General features: G+C 43.2%; 1 protein-coding gene across 1 annotated transcript; it reads right to left on the bottom strand.

The window, feature by feature from the left end:
- On the bottom strand, window positions 1–24844 carry LOC101051908 (cystatin-13-like). The gene is made up of 3 exons (XM_003942926.3): window positions 24617–24844; window positions 10690–10800; window positions 1–664 (listed from the first exon to the last, which is right to left on the bottom strand). Exons 1-3 carry the CDS (start codon window positions 24842–24844, stop codon window positions 581–583), a joined length of 423 nt encoding a protein of 140 aa, XP_003942975.1. The 3' UTR covers window positions 1–580.
- Window positions 24845–26439: the final 1595 nt, after the last annotated feature.

The raw sequence follows: 26439 nt of genomic DNA on the forward strand, positions 1-26439 counted from the left end.
CACACACACAAAAGCAGTCTTCTCTCCCTGAACCATTAACTTTTCTGCCTCAACTCAAAACCAATGAAAATCTCCAAATGATCCTACTGTCTCTGTGGTTGGATCTGTTTAAAACTAGATGTTTCTAAGCCAACAGGATGTGTCTTCCAAAAAGTCCTGGGAAGGGAGATTTCTACAGAAATCCATGGACAGAAACTCCCAAGACAGCCAGACTCTCAGAGCCTTACGGAAAGTGCCCAGCATGATTGAAGCAATTAAGGGCTGGGTTCTCCTGTTATCTAGAAAGAGCTGTCAGTCAGTGAAAGGTAATTTGTACTCAGGGTTGGGTGAGGTGTAGAAACAGCTTCCATTTATTGGTAGCAGATTATCCCAGCTAGTAGGTGAAGTATCCAGCTAGAACAGGCTGTATGATGCCGTCAAAACACACCACAAATTTTCAACATCAGCCCACGAAGAACACAAAAGCAAAAAGGCCAAACAAATGAGGTCAGTGGGTTAACTGTGTTGTTCCAGTTCTTGCAAGTGTCTTTTCTTCCTCTTTAAAATGGAAATGAGTATGGCAGAACACGCTAGAAGATTCCTACATATCTTTGCAATGTTTCTTCAGCATGGTGAGTTCAAATTTCCATGGTTTGGATGCAACAATAAAGGTACAAAAAACCATCTGAAAGAGACAAAAAAAAAGTCAGCTTCTATTTTAAAAAGAAAAAACAAAAGCAGAAATTCGTATTTCCAGGTAGGAGTTAGATTCAGCAGGGCTAAAAGGCTGTCTGAGTCAGTCACACTCCATCAGACAACAGAGGATCCAATTTCTGCAAAGAGAATAAAATACCTAGGAATACAACTAATGAAGGACGTGAAGGACCTCTTCAAGGAGAACTACAAACTACTTCTCCAGGAAATAAGAGAGGATACAAACAGATGAAAAAACATTCCATGGTCATGGTTAGGAAGAATCAATATTGTGAAAATGGCCATACTGCCCAAAGTAATGTATAGATTCAGTGCTATCTCCATCAAGCTACCATTGACCTTCTTCACAGAACTGGAAAAAAAAACAAAAACAAAAAAAAAAAAAACAAAAAAAAAAACACTTTAAACTTCATATGCAACAACAACCAAAAAAGCCACATGGTCGCAACAATCCTATGCAAAAAGAACAAAGTTGGAGGCATCATGCAACCTGACTTCAAACTATACTACAAGGCTACAGTAATCAAAACAGCATGGTACTGGTACCAAAACAGAGATATAGACCAATGAAACAGAACAGAGGTCTCGGAAGTAATGTCATGCATCTACAACCATCTGATCTTTGACAAACCTTACAAAAACAAGCAATGGAGAAAGGATTCCATGTTTAATAAATGGTGGTGGGAAAACTGGCTAGCCATGTGCAGAAAACTGAAACTGTACCCATTCCTTACACCGTATACAAAAATTAACTCCAGATGGTTTAAATCTCTAAACATAATACCTAATACCATGAAAACCCTAGAACCATTCAGGACATAGGCATAGGCAAGGACTTCCTGACTAAAACACAAAAAGCAATGGCAACAAAAGCCAAAAGAGAAATATGGGATCTAATTAAACTTAAGAGTTTCTGCACAGCAAATGAAACAATCATTACAGTGAAATGGCAACCAACAAAAAGGGAAAAAATTTTTGCAAGCTACCCATCTGACAAAGGGCTAATATCCAGAATCTACAAAGAACTAAAACAAATGTACAATTAAAAAAAAAAACAAAACATCAAAATGTGGATAAAGGACATGAACAGACACTTTTCAAAGAAAGACATTTATGCAGCCAACAAACATATAAAAATGCTCATCATCGCTGGTCATTAGAGAATTGCAAATCAAAACCACATTGAGATATCATCTCATGCCAGTTAGAATCATGATCACTAAAAACTCTGGAGACAACAGATGCTGGAGAGGATATGGAGAAATAGGAACACTTTTACACTGTTGGTGGGAGTGTAAATTAGTTCAATCATTGTGGAAGACAGTGTGGTGATTCCTCAAGGACCTAGAAATAGAAATTCCACTTGACCCAGAAATCCCATTACTGGGTATACACCCAAAGGATTACAAATCGTTCTATTATAAGGACACATGCACACATATGTTCATTGCAGCACTGTTTACAATAGCAAAGACTTGGAAACAACCCAAATGCCCATCAATGATAGACTCGACAGGGAAAATGTGGCACATATACACTATGGAATACTATGTGGCCATAAAAAAAAGATGAGTTCAGGTCCTTTGCAGGGACATGGATGAATCTGGAAACCATCATTCTTAGCAAACTGATGCAAGAACAGAAAACCAAACACTGCAGGTTCTCACTCATAAGTGGGTGTTGAACAACGAGAACACATGGACACAGGGAGGGGAACGTCACACAATGGGGTCTGTTGTGGGGTAGGGGGCTCGGGGAGCGATAGCATGAGGTGGGGAGATTGGGGAGGGATAACATTAGGAGAAATACCTAATGGAGGTGAAGGGAGGATGGAGGCAGCAAACCACCATGGCATGTGTATACCTATGCAATGATCCTGTAATATCAGCACATGTACACCAGAATTTAAAGTATAATAATAATAATAGTAATAATAATAATAATAAAACAGAGGACCCAGCCCCTTCACCAGAGGAGTCCTCATCAGCTCACCTCCTGTGATCTGAGCCATCATGGGTGTGGCTTTATTCACTCCGGAAAACAAGGGTCAGAGCACAAGGATGGGTTATTACTGGAAAATCCCCATCTCCAGCCCTAGCCCTCATCCAGCCACATGGGCTCCCTGTAGTCCACAGAGACCCCATGCTGCACAGAGAGTTCTACCCAGGGAAGGCAACATTGCAAGAATAGTGCCAGGTCCTTCACACCTTGGGGAACCAAAATTTGCCAGCAACCAAGGAGGAAAGCTTGCAGCTGGAGGACTGGAAGGAGACAAGAAGCTCTCATCCCACAGTCCTATAGAACCTGTGGGTTTCAGGCTCCCTGCATGGCAATGAGAACACTGTTACCCTCCTGTCTCTCTAACATCTTCATTTACAATAAAACTGTAAAGTAAGAATACTTCCATGAAGTCAATGTAAACTTGAATGACAGCATCAAGTAGGGAAGAAGTTGTATAAGATATAAAGGTGCAGGAAGAGTTTAGGGAGAAAATAGTTTACAAAACCAGAAACTCAGACAGGGCCTTGCAGAACTGAGTCCAGACTTCTGCGCCTGGGCAGGAGGAGGATCCAGGGTTGGGGAAGTCTGTGTGTGCCAATGGTGTGAAGAGAGAGAGTGGACATCGGGTTTACCAGAGAGTTGACTAAGTAACTGCTTAACTTCTGGACCAGCCAGGGTAGACAGAAAACAATCATCAGGAAGCAGAGTACCTGAATAACTCAATTATCAAGATCAGTCCTAGAGGATATTTTAGCAATGTATATTAAAATCCTTAAGAGGCGACAAAATATTGGATAAGTAATTTAATTTCTGAGAACAGTCCCTATAAGGAAACAATAATCAGACATACACACACAAAGAAATAAGACTATTCATTATAGCACTGTCCAAAGCAGCTAAAAATTAGGGAAAATCTTAAATAATCAATTATCAGAATTAGCTAAATAATATGTGGAAGTATCATAAAATAAGTCTGAATAGTTTCATTATGTGATGCTCTCTAATAATTTTACAGTTTTGGAAATGCTGAGGATTGATTATTAAATGAAAATCCAGACCATGAAACAGTATTTATTATGCTCTCAACTACAAAAAATATATAAAATATTTTTAAACTAAAATATATACCAGTATATTCACAGTGGTAAGTTTTATATAAGGGTATTTATAGCTGATTTTAAAATGCTTAATATTTTTGAAAATTTCCAAATTTTTTACATTAAATGAATCAGGCCAATAATTATTTTAAAATAATATTGTTTTAAAATTTATTTTCCAAGGATCCCAGATAGACACACTTTCTTCCCTTCTAAATACCAATAAATAAACCAAGAAAACAGATAGGGTCCAACGTATAGGGGCTTTATGAAACAGGAAAGGGCCCCATTCAAGGGAAGAGACTGCTGAAAATCTCCACGTGATAAGAAATAGATGGATAAAACCTTATCAAGTGCCAAGCACTCGAGATAGAGGATACAATCATAAGAGAAAACCAAGAGAGTCAACCACCTCCAAACCTCTCAGACCCCAAGCCATCCTGAGTTTCCTCCTTTCATTGTCCTTGGCTAATCTATCAGCAAATTCTGAACAAACTTTCATAGACCCAGAATCTGACCACTTCCCCAACCTAACCGACATCATCTCTTGTTTGAGATACCTCAATAGAATACTAACTGACTCATACGGCTCACACATCTCCACCCCCGCCCCTGTGCTGAATTGTCCCCATTTGTCCCCCAAGGCCTGCACTTCTGTCTCTACCTAGCATGTCTTGGAAAGCTGACTTCCATGGGCAGCTCCAATGGGCACCCTTGCCCTCTGATCTCCACATGCAATTGCTGTGGGCACCCGTACCCTCTGATCTCTGGAGGTTGCTCAAATGGACACCCTTATCCTCTGACCTCTGCAGACTGTGCCAATGGGCACCCTTGCCCTATGACCACCAAGGACAGTGTCAGTGGGCACCTTCTGACTTCCAGTTGAGTTTGGCCAACAGGGGATAAAATCAGAAAAGTGGGAAGCAGGAGGAGAGTGAGCTCAGGGAGTCGCAGTAGGTTAGCTGTGTTTCCCTATCTAAGGACTAAGTCCCAACAGGGGCTGCCTGAATGCTCTAGAATGAAGGATATTAAGAAGCAAATCCTATAAATAAAACCTAGAAATATTAAAACATCCCACCTTGCTACAAATTAGAGAGATGACAAGGTGAAGTGATGAGGTGTTAGCACCTATATCACCCTGGAGAAACTTAAGACTCCTAACACCAAGTGCCAGCGCGGCTGTGGAAAAATGAACAATTACCCACACCACTGATGGAAGCTATGCTGGTTTAACCACTGTGGTGAGTAAAAATGAAGCCAGGCATCACACATGGCCTGCCACACTGCAGCGGAAGTTGTGCGTGGTCCGGGACACAGTAGCCCTGCTCCAGTGCCGTCTCTGTGGAGATTCTCGCTTCCTGGTACCGTGGGCATGTATCAGGACTTTCACTGAAGCATTATTGCTAAAACTGAAAAACTCCTGTAATCCCAGCACTTGCAGAGGCTGGAGCAGGAGGGTTGCTTGGTCCCAGGAGCTCGAGACCAGCCTGAGCAACATAGGGAGACCTACATCTCCAAAAAAATAGAAAAATTACCCAAGATATTAAAAATCAAGTCTTATAAACAAAACCTAGAAACATCCAGGTGTGGTGTCCATGCCTGTAGTCCCAGCTACTCAGGAGGCTGAGGTGGGAGGATCACTTGCACCCATGAGGTTGAGGCTTCAGTGAGCCAAGGTCATGGCACTGCTCTCCAGCCTGGATGACAGAGTGAGACCCTGTCTCTAAAAGTAAATAAATAAAATTAAAAATAAAGTGAGAAACTGAAAACAGCCAAAAGTGTTCAAAATAGGGAACGATAAAATACAGTATTATATAGTCATACAATAGCTTAATATACACTAATAAAAATGATTTTTGGCCTATTTCTATATACATCAACTGGCCGAAAAAATCATTCAGCATGAATAAATAATAGTAGATTGTATCAACATGGATAAATCTCAAAATATATTGTTGAGACTAAAAAAATAAAGTTCCAAAATGCATGTAAATTTTGAAAAGCACAGAAAGTTCCTTTACAGAGGTGAAAGTTTTTAAACTTAGGAAGAAATGTTACCCACCAATGACAGAAGATTGTTTATCTGTGATGCCGGAGCACAATAGATGTGCAACATTTCACTTTTTAAAATAAATATTTCATAATACCCATTAAGATGGCTATTATCAAAATCAGGAGATAAAGAATGTTGGTGAGGGCGTGGAGAGAAGAGAGCCTTTGTACACTGTGTCTGGGACTATTTCTGCAGCCATTATGAAAAACAGTATGGAGATTCCTAAAGAAATTAAAAATAGAACTATCATGTGACTCAGGAATCCCTCCGGAAAGGAAATCGTCACCTCATAAAGATACCTGCACTCCTATGTCTCCTGTGTTCATTGCAACACTATTCACCATAGCCAGCATGTGGAAACAACCTAATCAACAGACGGAGGCATAAAGAAAATGCAGTATACACACACAGTGAGATGTTATTCAGCCTTCAAGAAGAAGGAGATGCTGTCATTGGCCGCATGGATGAAGCTGGAGGACATTGAACTAAATGAAACAAGTGAGACACAGAAAAAAAACATATTGCATGATCACATGTATATGTAGAATCTAAAAAAATAAGAATCAAATATACAGAGAAAGGATTCAAATAATGGTTATCTGCAGAGGGGGTTGGAGTGAGGGTTGGGAGACACAGGTTAGAACTTATAATCGAGCAGATGCAGGATGAAATTTAATGTACCTTATTATAGTTAATTAAATTACACTAAATTGGGGATTTCTGCTAGACGACTAGATTTAGCTGTTCATGTCACAAAGACAATGCATAACTATGTGAGATTATGGATATGTTATTTTACTTCACTATGGTAACCATTTTACTATGTATATGAATCACATATTAGCATGCGATATACTCAATAAAATTTATTTTTAAAAATAAATAAAAATAAATTTTAGAAAATAGATCTAAAATTAATGTAATAAAATGATAATAGTTGTAAAATTTGCACGGTAGGCACATGGGCATTAGATATATCATTCTAGTACTTTCCTGGATTTTTCAAATATCACTCAATTTAAAGTTATTCCTAATCTTTTACGAGAATTCACTCTCTAGAGTTAGCCACCCCCTTGTACTTGGCGTTCTGCTGTGATGTTTGCCCTTCATTGAAATATGAGGTGTTTTGTTTTGTTTTGTTTTTTTGAGATGGAGTCTTGCTCTGTCACCCAGGCTGGAGTACAGTGGTGGAATCTTGGCTCACCACAACCTCCGCCTCCCAGGTTCAAGTGCTTCTCCTGCCTCAGCCTCCCAAGTAGCTGAGATTACAGGCATGTGCCACCACGTCCAGCTAATTTTTGTATTTTTAGTAGAGATGGTGTTTCACCCTGTTGACCAGGCTGGTCTTGAACTCCTGACCTCAGGCAATCCACCTGCCTTAGCCTCCCAAAGTGCTAGGATTACATAAATATGTAAGTAATCCTGCCTAAATATGAGGATTTTTTTTTTTTTTTTTTTTTGAGACGGAGTTTCGCTCTTGCTACCCAGGCTGGAGTGCAATGGCGCAATCTCGGCTCACCGCAACCTCTACCTCCTGGGTTCAGGCAATTCTCCTGCCTCAGCCTCCTGAGTAGCTGGGATTACAGGCACATACCACCATGCCTAGCTAATTTTTTGTATTTTTAGTAGAGACGGGGTTTCACTATGTTGGCCAGGATGGTCTCGAGCTCTTGACCTCGTGATCCACCCGCCTCGGCCTCCCAAAGTGCTGGGATTACAGGAGTGAGCCATCGCGCCTGGCCATATGAGGATATTTTTAATTGACATTATGTCTGAGCAGTTTTTGCCAATCACTTATCTGCCACTAATTCTGCCAATCCATGTCTTGTGCCTGCTTTAGGTATTTAGTAAATATATTTAAAAATACACAAGGCAACGAAACATATATATAAGGATTTTCAATTTAGTTCCATTTATGAAAGAAAAAAATTGGAAATAATATCTATGAGAAGATTACCAAGACAAATGTGAAAAAGAGAAAGTTACATCAAAAAACACACTATGTGTTAAATTATCTTAAGGCTGTCCACACAAAGGATCTCAGCGGAAACTCCCTGGTAGGGGGCAGAATTGGGGCATCATCCAGGAGTCCAAGGAGCATGACCTCACTGTTATCACTTACATATTTATGAGAATATACCTTTAGAAAATATTTACATATATTTTAAAAGATTAAATTGACATCTGAAATGTATCCCTGTTAATCAAATACGAGGGGAGTAAGGGAATTTTTTATTACGTCTGCTCCTCTGTGCGATGAACTTGCCTTTGTGACGGTCCCCATCTGACAACACCCTGGCCTGGCTGAGGTTGTCCCCCATCTTGCTCTGAAGCAGCAGCAGCCTGAACCTTGGAGACTATGGGGAGCGTGCCGGGCCTTTGGGCTAGAGTCTTGGGACAGTCCCAGAGCCTTGCGGGACTTCTATGCAGCAGCTGGACTAGTGGGATTGAGAAAGGAATGCTACAGGGTGGTTGCAGGATTATAGAAAATTCCAGGCAGTAGTTTTCCATGACTAGCAAAAGGAAACTGTTGAAATAGCTGCAGAAGCCAGGGGCTGATAATACCCTGGAAACCAGGATGTGGACCAAGCTGGCTAAAACTGCCTGGACCCAACGTGGCACACTAGATTTGACCTAAATTTCACCTAGGCCTTCATTATGTGCTCATTAATATACTAAACACACGCCCACCAGCACCATGGAGCTCCAGAAACACCCATATTTGATGTAAAAATGGGTGGCACATCGGTCTAAGAAATCTCCATCTTTTTCCAGGAATTTTCGTGAATATTCCACCCCTTGGTTAAAGAAACCCAGAAAGGTCGGAGCACCAAACCCCCTTGCACATGACTCTCTCCAGTACACACCCACACTCCCTCCTTCTTGAATGTGTTCTTTTTGCTTTGCAACAAATCTCAGTATTTTCAGTATTTTCAAACTTGTCCTTGAATTCCTTCTTATGCAGGTGTCATGAGCCTAGACACCACCCAGGGTCGGGGTCCCACGGCATGTGGGGATCTTCCCTAGCCCACTGGTATCAGAATTAGCCAAGAAGCGCTGCTTGTGACAACCCCTGCTTCAAAGCAATCACAGGCCTGTGGAGTCCCAGCAGGAGAAAAATGCTCTTCAATGACTGCAGTGAGGGAAGGTCACGCTGTGCCTTCTACTGGGCCAGCACCCCTCAGCAGAGGGTGCCGGAGTAGGCAGTGAACCAAGATGGCGGCCATCACTTTCTTCTCTGTCAGCTTTGGTGGCAGCTTCTGCTTCTTCCTCTTAGAAGCTAATTAAGAATTTTGACTCTTCTAGAAGCACCATGTTGTGAGAATGTCCAAGTGCGGGATGACCAACCCGTCTTGGGTTGCCAAAATTTCCCCGGTTTTAGTACCAAAAGGCCTACATCCCAGGAAAGCCTACAATCTTTGACAAACGAGGGTGACTGGATCACTCTACAAGCTTGGTCCATGAGCAGTCCCCGAGCAGAATGGGGTGGAAACCTGGCAAGCCTCCCATTGTTTAAGCCATCCCCGTGGAGGTAGGAGGTGCCAGACACATGAGTAAAGCAACTATCTAGAATATTCATGCCCCAGCAGAACACAGCCCAGACTGCAGAATACTGATAAATAATGAGTTGATTTTACTTTAAGCCACTGTGTGTGTGTGTGTGTGTGTGTGTGTTGGTGGTGGTGGTGGTGGCAGCAGTGGCACATCTAGAGTGGCTACTGACAAGACACCGGCTAGAGCAGGGAGGTGGCCCCAGGACTCAAGGACAAGCAGAAACCCCGTAGTTTCTGAGTTGCGAAAGGCAGGAGCCCCTAGGTTCAGCTGCAGCTGCCCAAGTCCAGCTGCAGACCTGGGCATGTCTGTGCTCTTGAGGCCTCGGAAGGCCTCCCTCCCTGCCCCAGGCTTTGAGATGCCTGTTCACACTGCCTGGCCTTTCCCCACTCCTGGCGCCTGCTCTGACCATCCAGCAAGGTTGGGACAGAGCCTGGAGCTGTCACAACCCTGCTGGGTGTGTGCATGCTCAGGCCAGCTGTAATACTCTGGAACCTATTGCTTTGGCCTCCTCCCATCTTTGGGCATCAAGGACCATTGGGAGGGAGGACAAGGGGTTGCTGAGGATGAGGGGCTGCTGAAGACAGCTCAGCACTGGCCCGCAGGAGCCCCTTGGCATGAAGAGCCTGGGCCTTGAAGGGTGGTGGGAGGCAGACAGCCTCCTGGGCAGAAGGGGGTGTGTCCGAGGTGAAGCCCCGCCTTCAGGCTGGGGAGGGCCTGAGGCCTCTGGCTGGCCTGCCCGTCCTGCAGACCAGAGAGCGGGAGCTTGTACTTGTTCCTGGGCCCACCCACGACTGCTCATGGACAAATAAGCACACATTTCCCTCCTCTGAAAACCATAAAATCCCAGCTGCACAAAGGAGCTCTCCTCTCTGCTGAGAGCTGGGAAGACTACCAGATGACCAGCTGCAGAGAGGAGCTGCCTTCTCCGCTGGGAGCTGCACACTCTGGACAAACTGCCTGCAGAGGAGCTAACCACCACGGGGTTTCTCTGAGCTGTTCTAACACTCAGTGAAGCTCCTGTTCATCTTGCTCCCCCTCCACTTGTCTGTGTACCTCATTCTTTCCAGATGCGGGACAAGAACTTGGGCAAAGGTGCCACCAGCTGTCGAGGTTTCCAGCCAGAAGAGCAACACCCCAGAGATCCCATAACACTCAGGTAGGGAAGGCTGGCGTCGGCAATATGGTAGAAACAATGCTCTGTGCCTAGAACCTTGTCATCCGCAGTCCCAAATACAATTTAGTATACAAATCTCACCAGGCAGGGAGTTCCCCCTTGTCTCAGCCACATACCTTTTGCATTTTAGGATCCTTTTGAAATGCACAGTTTTCATCTTCTGAAATTTTCTTGCAAATTGTTCGGGCAATTTTGACCTCAATATAGTACTCCAAGCTGTCTGTCACCTGTCAATGAGTAATGTGAAAATCATGTATCACTAAAGAATATATAATATCAACTGTCATCTCCAGCAAATAAATAGGTCATTGAGTACTCAGGGCTAGGAATGTCTTTCTGCCTTCTCCCTCTTCAACTGTTTTCTGTCCAGAAGTTTTTGGGTAATTTGGAAGGTTCCTTGCCTTGATATCTCGGTCTCTCTCTCATCATAGTATTTAATTTTAAAGTAATGGCAACTGTCTCCAAAATAAAGCAAGGAAACAATTCTCCCAAAAGTATTTTCCTGGGGAAGCTAATAGTTTGCTTATTCGAGCTTGGGAAACAGCAGTGCAAGGTTCTTTGGACTGAATGCACCATGGACTACACCATAATCAAGCCATGGTGACCCCATGACCCACACGTATACCTCCACATGGTCCCCCGGAGCCAGAAAATATTAGATAACAAGAAAACTGCAAAAGGAAAAGATTAGCTAGCTCCTGCAGTGCCTGATTAACCAACCTTGCAACATTCCACCATTGTTCTACCTCAGCTGATAAGTCAACCTTGTGACACTGGACCCTGTGATCTGATTAACCGACCTGGCAAAATTCTACCATTTTTCTTGCCTCAACTGATGAGTCAACCTTGTGACATTGGACACTGTGACACCACGACCCCCTTTCCATTACCTACCCCCAACCTATAAAACCAGGTCCTATTCCACCACCGTCTGCTAAATCTCTCTTTTTGGACTCAGCCCACTCACACCTGGATGAATAAATAGCCTTGTTGCTCACACAAAGCCTCTTTAGGTGGTCTCTTCATTCAGAGTGTGGTTAACAATCAGTGCTTACAGCATCTTCACACCTAATCAATAGATATTGAGGAAATAAAACTATGACCCAGAACTAGAACTTGCTCAGTGTGTATTTCTACTGATGCTCTCTAAAATATCCTATTCTTTGCCAATCTTAGTATCCACACCCTATTGAAATGCAGATTCCTCCAACATTTCTGCATCTGGGGGCATTCTACCAGCCAGAAAGCCCCTAGCAGCCCTTCCGTTCAAGGAGAGCCTCTTGGGGAAATGGAGCAGTTCAATGGCAAAGGGACGTTATTGAAAAATCAACAAGAAAACAAGGTTTACAAGACTTGAGGGGAGAGAACATTTTAAAGAACTGACAAAATCCTTACAATTATTTTTAGAAATTCTAGGGAAGTTTCCTAGGCATTGAACAAAAGGAATGTGTTATGCAGAATTCTAAGAGGCCCCCAGGAGTCCTGCTCCATGTTGTGGATGCCCTGTGAGACCCACAGGACTACGAACAGGATGGATTTGAATTCTGTGATTAGGCTATCCTCTAGGGCAGAGCTGAATTCAAACATGGGGAGATTGACTTGGCTGACCCGATCTACTCACATGAGCCCTTTAAATCTTAGGTTAGAGGTCAGAGAGAGACGTGCACACCCTTGGATTCAGCAATTTCACTTTTGGATGTATACCTAACTTCAAAGGCACACACATGTACAAACAGAGACACACCTCATTTTGTTGTGCTTGGAATTATCATGCTTCACAGATACCGTGTTCTTTACAAGTGGAAGGTTTATGGCCACTTCGAGTCAAGCACCATGTCCCAATATCAGTGCCATGTGTCCAACAAGCATGTGCACATCTCCTCTCTCTGTGTCACATTTTGGCAAGTCTCACAATGTTTCAAACTTTTTAATTTTCATTACATCTCTATGGTACTTCGCGATGAGTAGTCTTTGATGTTAATATGTATGTAATTGTTTTGAAGCACTATGAACCATGGCCATATAAGTCGGTGAACTTAAATCTATAAATGTGTGTGCTCCCCATCTCTCTCCTCTCCTTGGGCTTCCATATTCTCTGAGACACAGTAATACTGAAATAAGGCCAATAACAACCCTCCTGTTGCCTCGTTGTAAAGTGAAAAGTAGAGTTATCCATATCTCACTTTAAATGAAAAACTAGAAATGATTAAGCTTACTGAGGAAGGCATGTTGAAATCCAAGATAGGCTGAAAGCTAGAACTCTTGCACCAAACAGTTAACAAAGCTATGAATGCCAAGAAAGAGTTCTTGGAAAAAAATTAAACTTGCTACTCTAGTGAACCCATAAATTATAAGAAAGCAAAACAGCCTTATTGGTGATATAGAGAAAGTTTTAATGGTCTGGATAGAAGATCGAACTAGCCACAACATTCCCTTAAGCCAAGTCTAGTTGTCTGTCTAGTCCAGAGCAAGGCCCTAACTAGCCTTAATTCTATGAAGGCTGAGGGAGGAGAGGAAGCTGTAGAAGAAAAGTTGGAATTTAGCAGAGACTGGTTCATGAGGTTTAACAAAAGAAGGCATCCCCATAACGTGAAAGCACAAGGTGAAGCAGGAAGTGCTCATGTAGAAGCTGCAACAAGTTATCCCAAAAACGCAGCTAAAATCAGTGATGGAGGTGAGTACACAACAGGAGATTTTCAACGTAGATCGAACAGCCTTCTGTTGGAAGAAGATTCCATCTAGTATTTTCATAACTAGAGAGTAGTCAATGTCTGTCTTTAAAGCTTCAAACAACAGGTTAACTCTCTTGTTAGGGGCTAATGCAGCTAGTCATTTTAAGTTGGAGCCAATGTTCATTCACTATTCTGAAAATCCTAAGGTACTTAAGAATTACGCTAAATGTACTCTACGTATGAGAAAACAACAAATCCTGGATGCAAGTATTTCTGTTTACAGCATGATTTACTGAATATATTAAGCCTACTACTGAGACATAATGCTACAAAAAAAAAAAAAAAAAAAAAAAGCATATGCACAATTCCCTTCAAAGTATTGCTGCTCATTGACAATGCACCTGGTCACCCAAGCGCTCCAGTGGAAATATACAAGGATTTATATTGTGTCCATGTCTGCTAATACAGCATCCTTCTGTAGGAGTAATTTCAACTTTCAAGTGTTGTTATTTAGGGAAAACATTTTGTAAGGCTGTAACTTCCATAAAGAGTGATTCCTCTGATAGATCTGGGCAAAATAAATTGAAAACCTTCTGGAAAGGATTCACTATTCTAGATGCCATTCTGAATATTTGTGATTCATAGGAGGAGATCAAAGTATCAACATTAAAAGAAATTTGGAAGAATTTGATCCAACCATTATGAATGACTTTGAGGGACTCAAGACTTCAGTGGAGGAAGTAATTGTAGATGTGGTAGAAACAGCAAGACAACCAGAATTAGAAGCGGAGCCTGAAAATGTGACTGATTGCTGCCATCTCATAATAAAACTTGAATAGATAAGGAGCTGTTTCTTAGAGATGAGCAAAGAAAATGGCTTGTTGAGATGGAATTGATTTCTGGTGAAAACGTTGTGAATATTGTTGAAATGACAACAAAGGATTTAGACTATTATACAAACTGAGTTGATAAAGCAGCTGTAAGGTTTGAGAGGGTTGACTACAGTTTTTTAAAAAGTTCTACTGTGGGTAAAATGCCATAAAACACCATCATGTTACATATAGTGAACCCCAATTTTCTCTTCCAAGAATTGGTATGTCAGTATGTTCAGCTCTCTTATCCTTTAATTCTCAATTTTAAAGTTTAACTTCCCTCTAGTTCCAGTAAACAACCTTCTCCACCAGTTCTAACCAGTAGTTCACATCTGTTCCCCTGGCCCCCGGCTCCGGCTCCATCCTGACTTATCCTGGTCACCTGCTTCAGTTACCTGCTCCAGTCACCTTTAACCTAGGCCACCCCTGGCTACCTGCTCTGACCTGCCCACAACTGTCCTCCCCACCAAACCACCCACCCTGTCACTCCAGCTCAGACCCCTACTCTCTTTAAAATAGCCAATCAAGATTAGTCTAGCTTATGTGCTCTAACCCTAGCCAATAGGGGAACAACACAGCAGTAGGGATGACCCCCGACAGCCATAAGTACCTCTTCCCCTCCTTGTCCAGGCGTCCACTTGCCATTTGTCCATCGGCAAGCTGCACCCTTCTATGGAAGTAAATTGTCTTGCTGAGGAAATTTATACTGTAGTGCTGCTGCTTTTGCAGCATCGAAAATTCTGCTTACAACAATCCCGTGCTACAGGAATTAAGTCAATCAAGGTGGCAAACCTCACTGTTCCCTTATTTTAAGAAACTGCCATCATCTCCTCAACCTTCAGCAGCCACGACCCTGCTCAGTCAGCAGCCACTAACATCGAGGCAAGATTCTGCACCAGCAAAAGATTACAATTGGCATAAGGTTTAGATATCATTCACATTTTTAACAATAAGGTATTTTTAACTAAAGTATATATTTTTGGATTTAGTGCTATTGCACACTTAATAGACTCCAGTATAGTATAAACATAACTTTAATGACACTGGGAGTCCAAACTATGTGTGTGGCTCACTTTAGTGTGACATTCACTGTATTGCAGCCTTCTGGAACTGAAAGCACAGTATCCACAAGGTATGATTGTGTGTGCACACTGTCACTACTTGTTCAGTCAAAGCCAGAAACAACCCAAATACGAACCAACAACAGCAAGATAAATACATGGTGGTGTGCTTATACAATGAAATACTCTGCAGCAATAAGAACAAACATCCTTTTTTCTTCTTTCAGATTCCACACATAAATGAGATCATGCAGTATTTTTCTTTCTGTGTCTGGTCATTTCACTTCATATAAAAAGTGAGGTGGGTCAAGAAAGAAATGGGGAGATACAGGTCAAAGGATAAAAAGTCACAGATATATAGGACAAACAAGTCTAGGGTTCCTATGTACAATGTGAGGACAAAGTCGAGATTATTGTACCGTATTTGGGATTTTTAGTAAAAGAGCAGATTTTGGAGATCTTGATCCCTGTAAAAAGGTAACAATGTGTAATGATGGATATGTTAATTCACTCGGCTACAGTAACCATTTCACTATCTACAGGTATATAAAAATATCATGTTGTATACTTTAAATACATAAATTATTTTAAAAAACATTTGATCCTGTAAAAACAAAAGGAACATGCTGCTACATGCCACAATGTGTATGAAATGCACAAACATAGTATTGAAAGACACAGCCAAACCAAAAGAACACAGAATGAGGGATCTCACTTCTATGAGGTTCAAGGAGCAGGTAAGCCGTGGTGTCAAGGGCTATACACTTGAGAAGTGTTCACGGTAAAGGTTTCTTCTGGGTCAGGGCAGAGAAAAGTAGTATGCATCATTCAGGGGAGCCTGAGATGTTCTCTCCAGACTATATGGGGATTCATTTCATGAACGTTCATTTTAAAGTGATTCATTCTGCTTGACATCTATGTGTTATGAACTTTTCTGGTTTTGTCTTGGTTTTGCAATAAAAAGGTTTTTCTCATGAGATATGATGGTTAAAAGAAAAAAAAAACAATAAAAAGGTTTTAAGGAATAAATTGTGCATTCTTATTTTTAAAAGGTTTTTAAAAGAATAATGTAAAAGATTTTTCCTACACAATAGCAACTCTACAATACTGACCCAGGAAAGAATAAATTAATCAAGGAAAGAGAATCAAGAATCCTGCAACAGACCCAATTATATTTGGATACATAGTCTGTGGTATGCTGGCTTTTCAAAACACAGAGGCCTTTTACTGACAAGGTTAGGTTTAAGTTAGATCCAGTACCCACACCATAAATAAAAATAATTCCAAGATAGATTACTGAGCTAAAATTATAAATGTCTTAGAAAAATTGTAACTGTTATACTCAAGAATGGAAAAGAATTTCTTAAGCAAGATATAAACTCCAAACAACATATGGGAAGAAAAAATAAATGTTATTACTTCAATTTTTTTTTTTTTAAAATCTTAGGCTGGGCACGGTGGCTCATGCCTGTAATCCCAGCACTTTGGGAGGCCGAGGCGGGCAGATCACGAGGTCAAGAGATTGAGGCCATCCTGGCCAACACGGTGAAACCCTGTCTCTACTAAAAATACAAAAAAATTAGCCGGGCATGGTGGCACACACCTGTGGTCCCAGCTACTCCGGAGGCTGAGGCGGAAGAATGGCTTGAACCCAGGAGGCGGAGGTTGCAGTGAGCCAAGACTGTGCCACTGCACTCCAGCCTGGTGACAGAGCAAGACTCCATCTCAAAAAAAAAAATCTTAAAGACACTGTAAGCAAAATTAAACTACAAGCAACCCACAGGCAAGTACAAAATATTGGCAGTACATATGAGAACCACGATTTAACATGAATAGTACATAAAGAACATCTACAATTCTGTAAGAGCAAGACAAGCAATGCAAAAGAATAAGGGAAACAATTCTTAGAAGTAAACATATATTGCAGGTAAATTCAATGAAAGACAATTCCTCACTCTATATGGGAATTTAAAAGTGTTATTTTTGTATCTGTCAGATTGGCAAACATCTGAAAGACAAAATGAGACCACAGCTGATGAAGATGAGAGGCAGGAGGTACTCAGACCTGCAGCCTTGCCAAAAATTGAAGGTGATTTAGCCCTTTTAAGGGGCAATTTGCCAGTATTTTGCAAATGTTCTCCTCAATCAATGAATTCAAATTCAGGATACCTATCCATATTAGTCAGGGTTCTCCAGAGGGACAGAACTAATAGACTAGATTTGTATATAAAAGGAGTTTATTAGGGAAAACTGGCTGACACAATTACAGTGCAAAGTCCCACCACAGGCCGTCTGCAAGCTGGGAAAGAGAGGAGCCAGTGGTGGCTCATTCCACGTTCAAAAGTCTCAAAACCCAGGAAGCCGGCAGTGCAGCCAAAGGCCCAGGAGGTCCCAGGAAGCCACTGGTGCAAGTCTCAGAGTCCAAAGGCTGAAGAACGTGGACTCTGATGTCCAAGGACAGGCGAAGCGAGCATGCAGCACAGGAAGGAAAAAGTCAGAAGCCTCAGCAAGCAAAGCCACCCTCCTCTCCCACCTGGCCTACTTTGTCCTAGCTACACTAGCAGCCGACTGAATGGTGCCCACCCACACTGAGGGTGGGTCTTCCTCTCCCAGTCCACCGACTCAAACATCCATCTTCTCTGGCAGCACCCTCACAGACACACCCCGAAAAAATACTTAACCAACCATTCAGCGTCTTCAATCCAGTCAAGTTGACATCCGATTTTAACCTCACAGTATTGAGGAGGAAAATAAAATTAAAGACAGACTTGAAATAGAATAAGTAATAGTTAACAGTAGGACTAGGTCATTAGGAAAAATCGTAGTAAGCAAAAGTAAATAACCCCTCCCAGCTTAGCCCAAATAACTCCAGCTGCAAACTTATCTCACAGCCCACATTCCGGCTAGTCATAAAACCTGTATGTAGAGAACACAGAGGCGGAGCAGACCTGGTACCACCCTCTACATAGATAAGAGCAGCAGAGCATATCTTTGGGTCTGCAGCCTGCACATAGTTACGCAATTCCTGTTCTTCTGATCTCCTGGGGTGTCCTCCTCAACCTCTCGACCCCCGACCTCAGCTGCGAGATTATAGAGTCAAATGACCACAAAGTCCAAAACTGTAAAACTGGATTAACTGTTTTTGTCCAAAACCTGTTTCCTGCCTTGTTTTTTCACATCAAATTGGATGAAAGCAATGTGTTCTCTTTGTTCAGGGCTGGCGGCCATTCAGGCAGGAAGGCCACCGTTAGCTGGAGCACCAATAAAGAAATTCTCTTGGCCACACAAGGGGGTGGAGGGAATTGGGGAGGGATAACATTAGGAAAAATACCTAATGTAGGTAACGGGGCGGGGGGATGGATGCAGCAAACCACCATGGCGTGTGTATACCTACGTAACGATCCTGCACAATCCCAGAACTTAAAGTATAATAATAAAAAAAGAAAGAAAGAAAGAAACTTTCTTGTGTCTCTTGATCTCTCTGCTCTTCTTGGCTTGAATTCCCACGACAGTATATAGTGACACATACAAAGGAATATTCGTTGTTGCACTTTTCCTATCAACAAACCTCATGGTCCATTAGGAGGTGGGCAAAAAAAAAAAAAAAAAAAGAAAAATTACAGCACATCATCTCATGAAATACAACTAGGAGGTGGGTCTAAGTGTACTTATACAGCTTTTTCAAGACATATTTTAAGTGGTAAAAAAAAACGTACAGAATTGCATATAAAGCATAATTGTATGACTATAAAATATGCTTTTAATTATTTCAGATGCATATGTGAATAGGTAGAAAATATCTGGAAGGACAGAGCACACCGCTCTTAGTGGTGACCTCAGGAATGACAAGCCAGACTGGAAATGCAAGAAATTGAGGGCCTGCTTTCCTTTTGTTAACAACTTTCAGTTGTACTCTTAGAACTTTCTGGTGACTGTCTTGTTTTTTTATTTCTTTTCTTTTTTTTTTTTTTGAGACGGAGTTTCGCTCTTGTTACCCAGGCTGGAGTGCAATGGCGCGATCTCGGCTCACCGCAACCTCCGCCTCCTGGGTTCAGGCAATTCTCCTGCCTCAGCCTCCCGAGTAGCTGGGATTACAGGCACGAGCCACCATGCCCAGCTAATTTTTTGTATTTTTGGTAGAGACGGGGTTTCACCATGTTGACCAGGATGGTCTCGATCTCTTGACCTCGTGATCCACCCACCTCGGCCTCCCAAACTGCTGGGATTACAGGCGTGAGCCACTGCGCCTGGCCCCTGGTGACTGTCTATCAAGTTTCTTAACCTCAGAGATACTGAGATTTTGGGGCTGGATCGCTCTTTGTTGGGGGGCTCCCCTGTGCATTGCAGGATGGCTGGTCATATCCTGAGCCTCCACTCACTGGATGTCAGGAGCAGCGCACTCTGGTCAGGTCATGACAACAAAAAAATGTCACCAGGCATTGCCAAAACTCCCCTAAGGAGCCAAAGCCAGTCACAGTTGCAAACCACTGCCATACGTCTAAGTCATACGTCTAAGTTGAAATGACCATTAAAAACTAACAGCTCTAATTCATACTCATCAGCTGCGAAGCAGCCGCTAATCCTATCCTGACCCCCACTTGCTCAGGAAATAGGAGTCAGGTGGGGTTCTGGCTGCGGAGGAGCCCCTCAGTCTTTACACAGACAGGCGCTTCTGACTCCTGGCCATCTGAAAGTCCCTTCCCTCCCCTCCCCCGAGGCTGCACTTTTTTCTCAACGCCTTCGCTCCGTAAGGCATCATTCAGAGACAGGTGCTGATGAAGAAGAGCACAGCAGCCTGAGTTTATTTTATTTTTATTTATTTTCTTTTATCTTTTTGATAAAAAAGGCTGGAGCTCAGTGGCACAACTTCAGCTCACTGCAACCTCGAACTCCTGGACTCAAGCAATCCTCCAATCTCAGCCTCCGGAGCATCTGGGACTACAGGCAGGTGCCACTACACCCAGCTAATTTTCTTTTACTTTTACTTCTTCTTCTTTTTTTTTTTTTTTTTTCTAATTTAGAGACGAAGTCTTGCCATGCTGTCCAAGCTTATCCCAGGCTCAGGCAATCCTCCCGCCTCAGCCTCTCAAAGTCTCAGATTACAGGTGTGAGCCACCACGCCTGGCTCAGACTGGCTTTAAATCTTGGCTCTTCTACTTACTAGCTGTGTGGCTCTGGGCAAGTTACTAAACCTTTCTGTGACTGTTTCCTCCTCTGCAAAGTATAAGAAAATAGTACTAATGTAGTGAGCTGTGAGACCTGAGAGCACGTGGGGAAAGCAGCCAGCCCTGGTGCCCAGTAAACCAGAATTCTCTCACTGCCATGTGACTCCAGGCTGCTAGGGATGGGATAGTGCTTGGTCCCAGCACTCAGGGTAGCTTGATTGTGGTAATCATTCCACAATGTATAGAGCAAAACATCATGTTATATACCTTACAAACAAATAGAAACATTTAATATGTCAAGAGAAAAATAAATAAAATTGTTTCAAATAGCCAAAAGAAAAGAAAAGAATCAGCAGCATCTATAAACTTTTCCGTAAAGGGCCTGGTAGTAAAGACTTCAGGCTTTGCAGGCCAAGCTGTCTCTGTAACTACTGTTTAAAAGCCTGCAGCAGGCCAATCTGAGACAGATCTTTGTATTGTTAACTTAAATCTCCCAATAAAACATGGCTATTTTCTTTTCATAAAGTCTATGTGTATATTATTAAGTTAAGTTGAACTGTCACCAAGAATTTTCTTTTTCTTTTATGTTGTGTTGTTTGGGGGATGGTACATTTAAAAAAATCTCTCTGTGTGCTCTTTTCCAGCAGTATGTAGCTGTAAGGTCAAGGAATTTTAAATACTTGTATTGCAGTCTCTTATTGAATTTGTTTCTGCCTGATTCTTTTGAATTACTACCTGTATTCGACAGCTCACAGCGAACTGAAAAATAACACATTCATTCACAGAAAAAAAAAAAAGTACAAAATGGTACATAATTTTTTAGATATCTGGGTATTTGGTTTACTGTATTATTAAACATCTGCCTATAAACCAAAAACACTGTTTTATTGATGTAAGTAGGGAAGCGTAGATATGGAGAAACCCGAGAAAGTGGAATCGTTCTGGAGGGTGGGAACTTACGAGAACTGGTGCTAAACATGCCTGAGGGCTGCAGGCAGCCTGCGTTCTTAGATTTTAATCGGCCCATTGGTGGCACATCCCTGGTCACAGGTGTCCTCTACTCAAGCAACACAAGCAGCATCACCAGACCCACAGAAAGAACCGGAGGGAACCAAGGTCCCCACAGAGCACGGCAAGGTGCAGAAGAGGCCGAATGTCCCAGCAGTATCAGGGATGCAGCCTCCCCGTGAACCTTCTCTCCTGGTCAGACAGAAAACAAGAAAGTAGGGCAGGGCTTCTGGCAGCCTGGACACGTGGACAGGAAATGTCAAAGGGAAGGTAGCAGAGAGATGAGCTCGAGGAGGAGCATGGCACTGCACGTCAGCGCCTTCATGACCGAGCTCGGTGTCGCCTTCCACCTGTGCCACCCCCTCACTCCCCAGACGCCAGCAGACGGGTCTCATTCCCGGACCTTCACACGGTTCCACCACGTCCTGTCTCAGGCACCCGTTGAGCCACAGGACAATCACCTCTCGGAGGAAATTCAACGCAGGTACAAGGCTCTCGTCTATTATACAGGCCAGATTAACATCTCATCAATTGTCCCAATAACATCCTTTATAAATCCAATGAGAAATAAAAATAAAACCCTAAACCTCAATGGACTGAACAGACCCTTTCTAGGTCAAGGGGACCCCAGAGAAACCTTAAAAACTGAGTTTCCGGCCATGATGGGATGGGAGATCAGACATACCTCAGTGTGTCCCCTCCTCATTAGCCTTTAATTTGAATTATTTCCTAAGGAGTAAGCAGAAATCAGCACTGGAAAACAAGAAATGAACAACTCATTTTTTTATGGCCATTGGTCAATCATCTGAGGCCAAGACCAGACTCCCCCTTCCGTCTTTGCATTTCGATGTGACAGCTCAGCAGCTTCACAAGGCATCCCTGCCTGAAAAGCGGCCACCATCTCTGGACTGGTTTTGGCTGACATGCGGAGGGTGCACAGTGAGGGTTTTTGTGACTGCTTCAGCTTTTGCCATCACAGGGCTGAAAATCCACCTTGGGAATCATGCAAATACCATCATTTTTTTGAATATGCAACCCATGAAGAGGCATGAAGCTCAATTATACATGTATACAGTTCATTCATGAATATTCATGACTGCTCCTATGGTTTATTACATATGTATACTTAGCCAACCCATTCAGCACGGATTCCTGCCTTATGCTTCTCCTCTCAAAGTAACTCTTTCCAGCTTCTATCAGAGGCTACAACTCCCAGCCTGTCAGCATGGCCACCCTGCAGGCCTTCTTCTAAAGGCCTAATTTTCTAGCTGGGCCTTTAGAGAAACAAAGCTCTCCTTTGCAAATTCATAAGCCAGACTGAATGTCTAGTTGACCCCTGAGAACATACGGGACCATCTACTGCCTTCAGCTGTCCTGCTTCTCAAGTCTCCTCTGTCGGGGAACGATTTTCTAGTATTTTCCCCCTGTTTCTCATGATATTGATATTGTCAGTGGTCTTATAGAATGCCCTGAATTATGGATTTGTCTGATTTTTCCTCTGATTACATTCAAAGCATGCATTCCGGGCAAGAATACCATATACAGGTGCTGGCATCCGCTCTGCACACAGGGTGTCAGGAAGGGCATGATGCCAACTTGTCTCGGTGTTGGTGGTAAGCATATGGTGAGAAAGGTGCTGATCAAATTTCCTGATTAATCCCTGCAATGGTTCACACCAAACACTCTCCCCCAGTGGCTGTAGGATTCATTGATGATCTTTTCCTGAAATAGTTGTGACTGGGGTGGGGCTAAGAAGATTCAACTAGAAGCTGGCATACTTCTTTAATTAGGCCATTTCTTTCACATTTATGAGTGGACGTTTTCCCGTAAAGAGGAGCCTCCCTCTGTCAAGCCTCCTTTCCCAGCATCGGCTGGACTCCAGGTTCCTCAGCTCATTGGCTGTGTCCTAACCCATCCTTGCCATGACCCACATTGATGAGGCACAGATGGTCTAAACTTGCTCCCTTCAACCTGCCTTCTGGGCTCTTACCTCTACTTTTTGATGTGACTATACCACTTTTAAGTGATTTTAATGGATATTTTATGTATCACCCCCATCTCAGAATAACAAACAATGAAATAGAATTTGTTATTGTGGCTAAAGGCATCTCCAGTTGTGTCTGCCATTCCCAGTTTCAATAGCCATCCACAGATAATGGGCTCTGCTCTGACTGATGTAAACCGAAAATAAAATTCTAAGACCTCTCAGATGACCGAATGGACCCCCTCTCACTCAGCTGCATTCCAAAGTAAAACTGAAAGATTAGTTTAGGCCATGATGGAAAGAGGGGGTCAGGCATGCCTCATTATACCCTCCTCCCTTTGGAATTCAGAAACAACCCACCAGCTTTAACATTAAAACAGAGGACTTGGGCCAGGCATGGTGGCTCACACCTGTAATCCAAGCACTTTGGAGGCCAAGGCGGGCAGATCACCTGAGGTCGAGAGTTCAAGACCAGCTTGATCAACATGGTGAAACCCGGTCTTTAAAAAGAAAAAAAAAAAAAAAAAAAAAAAAAACAGAGGTCTTAGGACTGACAAAACAAACTCTTTGTAGCAATAAGATACCAAATTCTGATTTGACTGTAGTATAGTATCCGTGACAGATAGCAGGTCTTGAAAGAAGCATTTTACCCCAAAATATATTCCTTTGATGAATTTTGAAATGGCCCTGCAAAGCCAGCTCTTGCGGGGGTTAATTTGCATTCTGTAGAGAATCCCCTTCCTGTCCCAGGTCTTTCTCTGATCCAGAAGAGAATTAACTAAAAGTCTGGCACCTTTTAAGGTCTGATAAGAGACATCTACCATCTATTCTCTCAGAAGCCTGCTATCTGGAGGCTTCATCTGCATGATTAACCTTGGTCTCCACAACCCCTGATCTTAACCCAGACATTCCTTTCTACTGATTCCAGGTCTTACGGTAACAATTTAACTCTTTCAACCAGTTGACCACCAGAAAATCTTTAATCCACCTATGACCTGGAAGCCCCCACTTCGAGTTGTCCTGCCTTTCTGAACCAAACCAATATACACCTATGTATATTGATTGATGTATGCCCGTAACTGCTATCCCCTTAAAACGGATGGTATTAAGCATAAACCACCTTGGCACATGTCCTCAGGACCTTCTGGGAGTGTATCACAGGACTCAGTCATGCACATTTGGCTCAGAATAAACTCCTTTAAATATCTTACAGAATTTGGTTCTGTTTGTTGACACTGAGGGTGGGGAGTGAAAGGGCAAGGAGCAAGCACCCCCACCCACCTGCTCCTGGCTCTTTAGAATCGTCAGCGCCCTAAAGCGGAACTTGTCCCTGCTGGCCTTGTTGTACTCCTTCATGGCGAACCAGAGTGCCTGCTGCACATAGACGTAGTTCGGAGGGATATCTTGGAATGTCCTCACCACCTTCACTGAGCCCCAGGCGTGGACTCCTCTGGACACAAGGGCCACAGTGGCTACCAGCAGCAGCAGGGCCTCGCAGAACCTGGCCATGGCGCCTCAGCCAAGGATCACAGGCCAGGCACCATCTACCCTTTCAGATGCAGAGATACCGACACCCCAGCTCCTCTTGGCACTGCCGATTAAAAGGAATGAACTTCGGTTAACACAGCGGTGATACTGTAATAGGATTAGAAATATACATTTGGTCTTCACCCCAGGTTTCTAGCAGGAAGCATCTAAAACCCTTGCTATCTCCTGAGCGGTTGAGATGTGATAGTAGCATCTCAGGGGTTGAGAAGGGTGATTTCTAATATGCGCTTTTCAACCCCACTGAGTGTATGCTAAGGAGGTGACTCCTCCTGGGTCTTCTCAGCCCCACCCTCCACATCCAGGGAAGAAAGAGGGGCCGAAGATTGAGTTAATCACCAGCAACTGGTGAATTAATCAACCATGCCTATGAAATGGAGCTTCCACGAAAGCCTCAGAAGGATAGGGTTGAGAGAGTTCCTTAGGCGCTTCATGTGGCTTATGTAATCATTGCTATCCCCTGTGGGGGCTGTTTAGTGAGTAACCCCTTTATGCAGGAGGAAAATGGCACATATCAAGAGATCAAGAGAGCACCTAAGCCTACTTGATGGAAGCATCCACTCTTTCACTCGGGGCCTGCCCTTCCCCCCACCTTGTAACCTGCCTCTCGGTCTAAGAGATGCACACATGTAGGCAACAGCTTGGAATGTACACTTGCTTTTGAGGATATCCAGTTCTACTACAGAATATAAATGAGCATGCAGTTTTTAAGACAGGCAAACCAGTTAAGGTGCGTTAAGTATAGAGAGTGAGCAAATACAGATGTCCACAAAAGTGGTAAGCTGTGTTAATGAAAGGTGTGTGGAAGTAGTGTATATCTAAGTTGAACACAGAATGTGATGGCAAAACTAAGAGGCACCTGATCCATCAGCACTAAATATAAGCGAGATACACACAGCCAGAAGATTCATGAGATCTTAATCTGGCCACCCTCTGTTGACGTCATTCTGGCACCCTACATGCTCTTGCCTAGAAATGCAAATCAAGTCCTCAGCTGTGCAGGAGGCTCAGCAGCTGGGCGGGGCAGCCCTGCCTGCATCTGTTTATAAACCAGTGTGTGTGACTGACAAGCACCTTCAATTCCAGGACTCTTGCCCAAACATCCACCATGGTCCTCCAACCCTACCATTAGCCGGGAGCTGATGTGGCTGAGAGAGACAGGAGTTGTGAACACGGAGGACCCAGGGCCAGGTGGGGGTCTCCTCACCATCACCCCACTTCCCTGTGCTTTAAGCGCATTGACCTGTCCACCCTCTTCGCACTTCTTATTTTACACTGATCTGACACTGGTGGGCTTCCAGAAGCTCACTCTGACAAGTAAGCCTTTCTGCTCCATGGTCTCTGGATCACCCTCCAGGGTGGGCTTGGAGGCCACTCTGGCACCCACACCACAGCTACACCACGGGCCCACCTCAGATCCAAGTTCTTCGCCGAGTTCCTAACTGCAGGTCCTTGAGCCAACCGTCCCGACTGTCCCCTTCTTCCCGAGGACTTGGGCTAACTGCTGGCTGCCCCTTGGCTGTTCTCTGCCCCCAGCACGCTCACTTCATGCCCCTGTG

The sequence above is a fragment of the Saimiri boliviensis genome, chromosome 9 (assembly GCF_048565385.1).
Source record: "Saimiri boliviensis isolate mSaiBol1 chromosome 9, mSaiBol1.pri, whole genome shotgun sequence".
Taxonomy (NCBI): Eukaryota; Metazoa; Chordata; class Mammalia; order Primates; family Cebidae; genus Saimiri; species Saimiri boliviensis.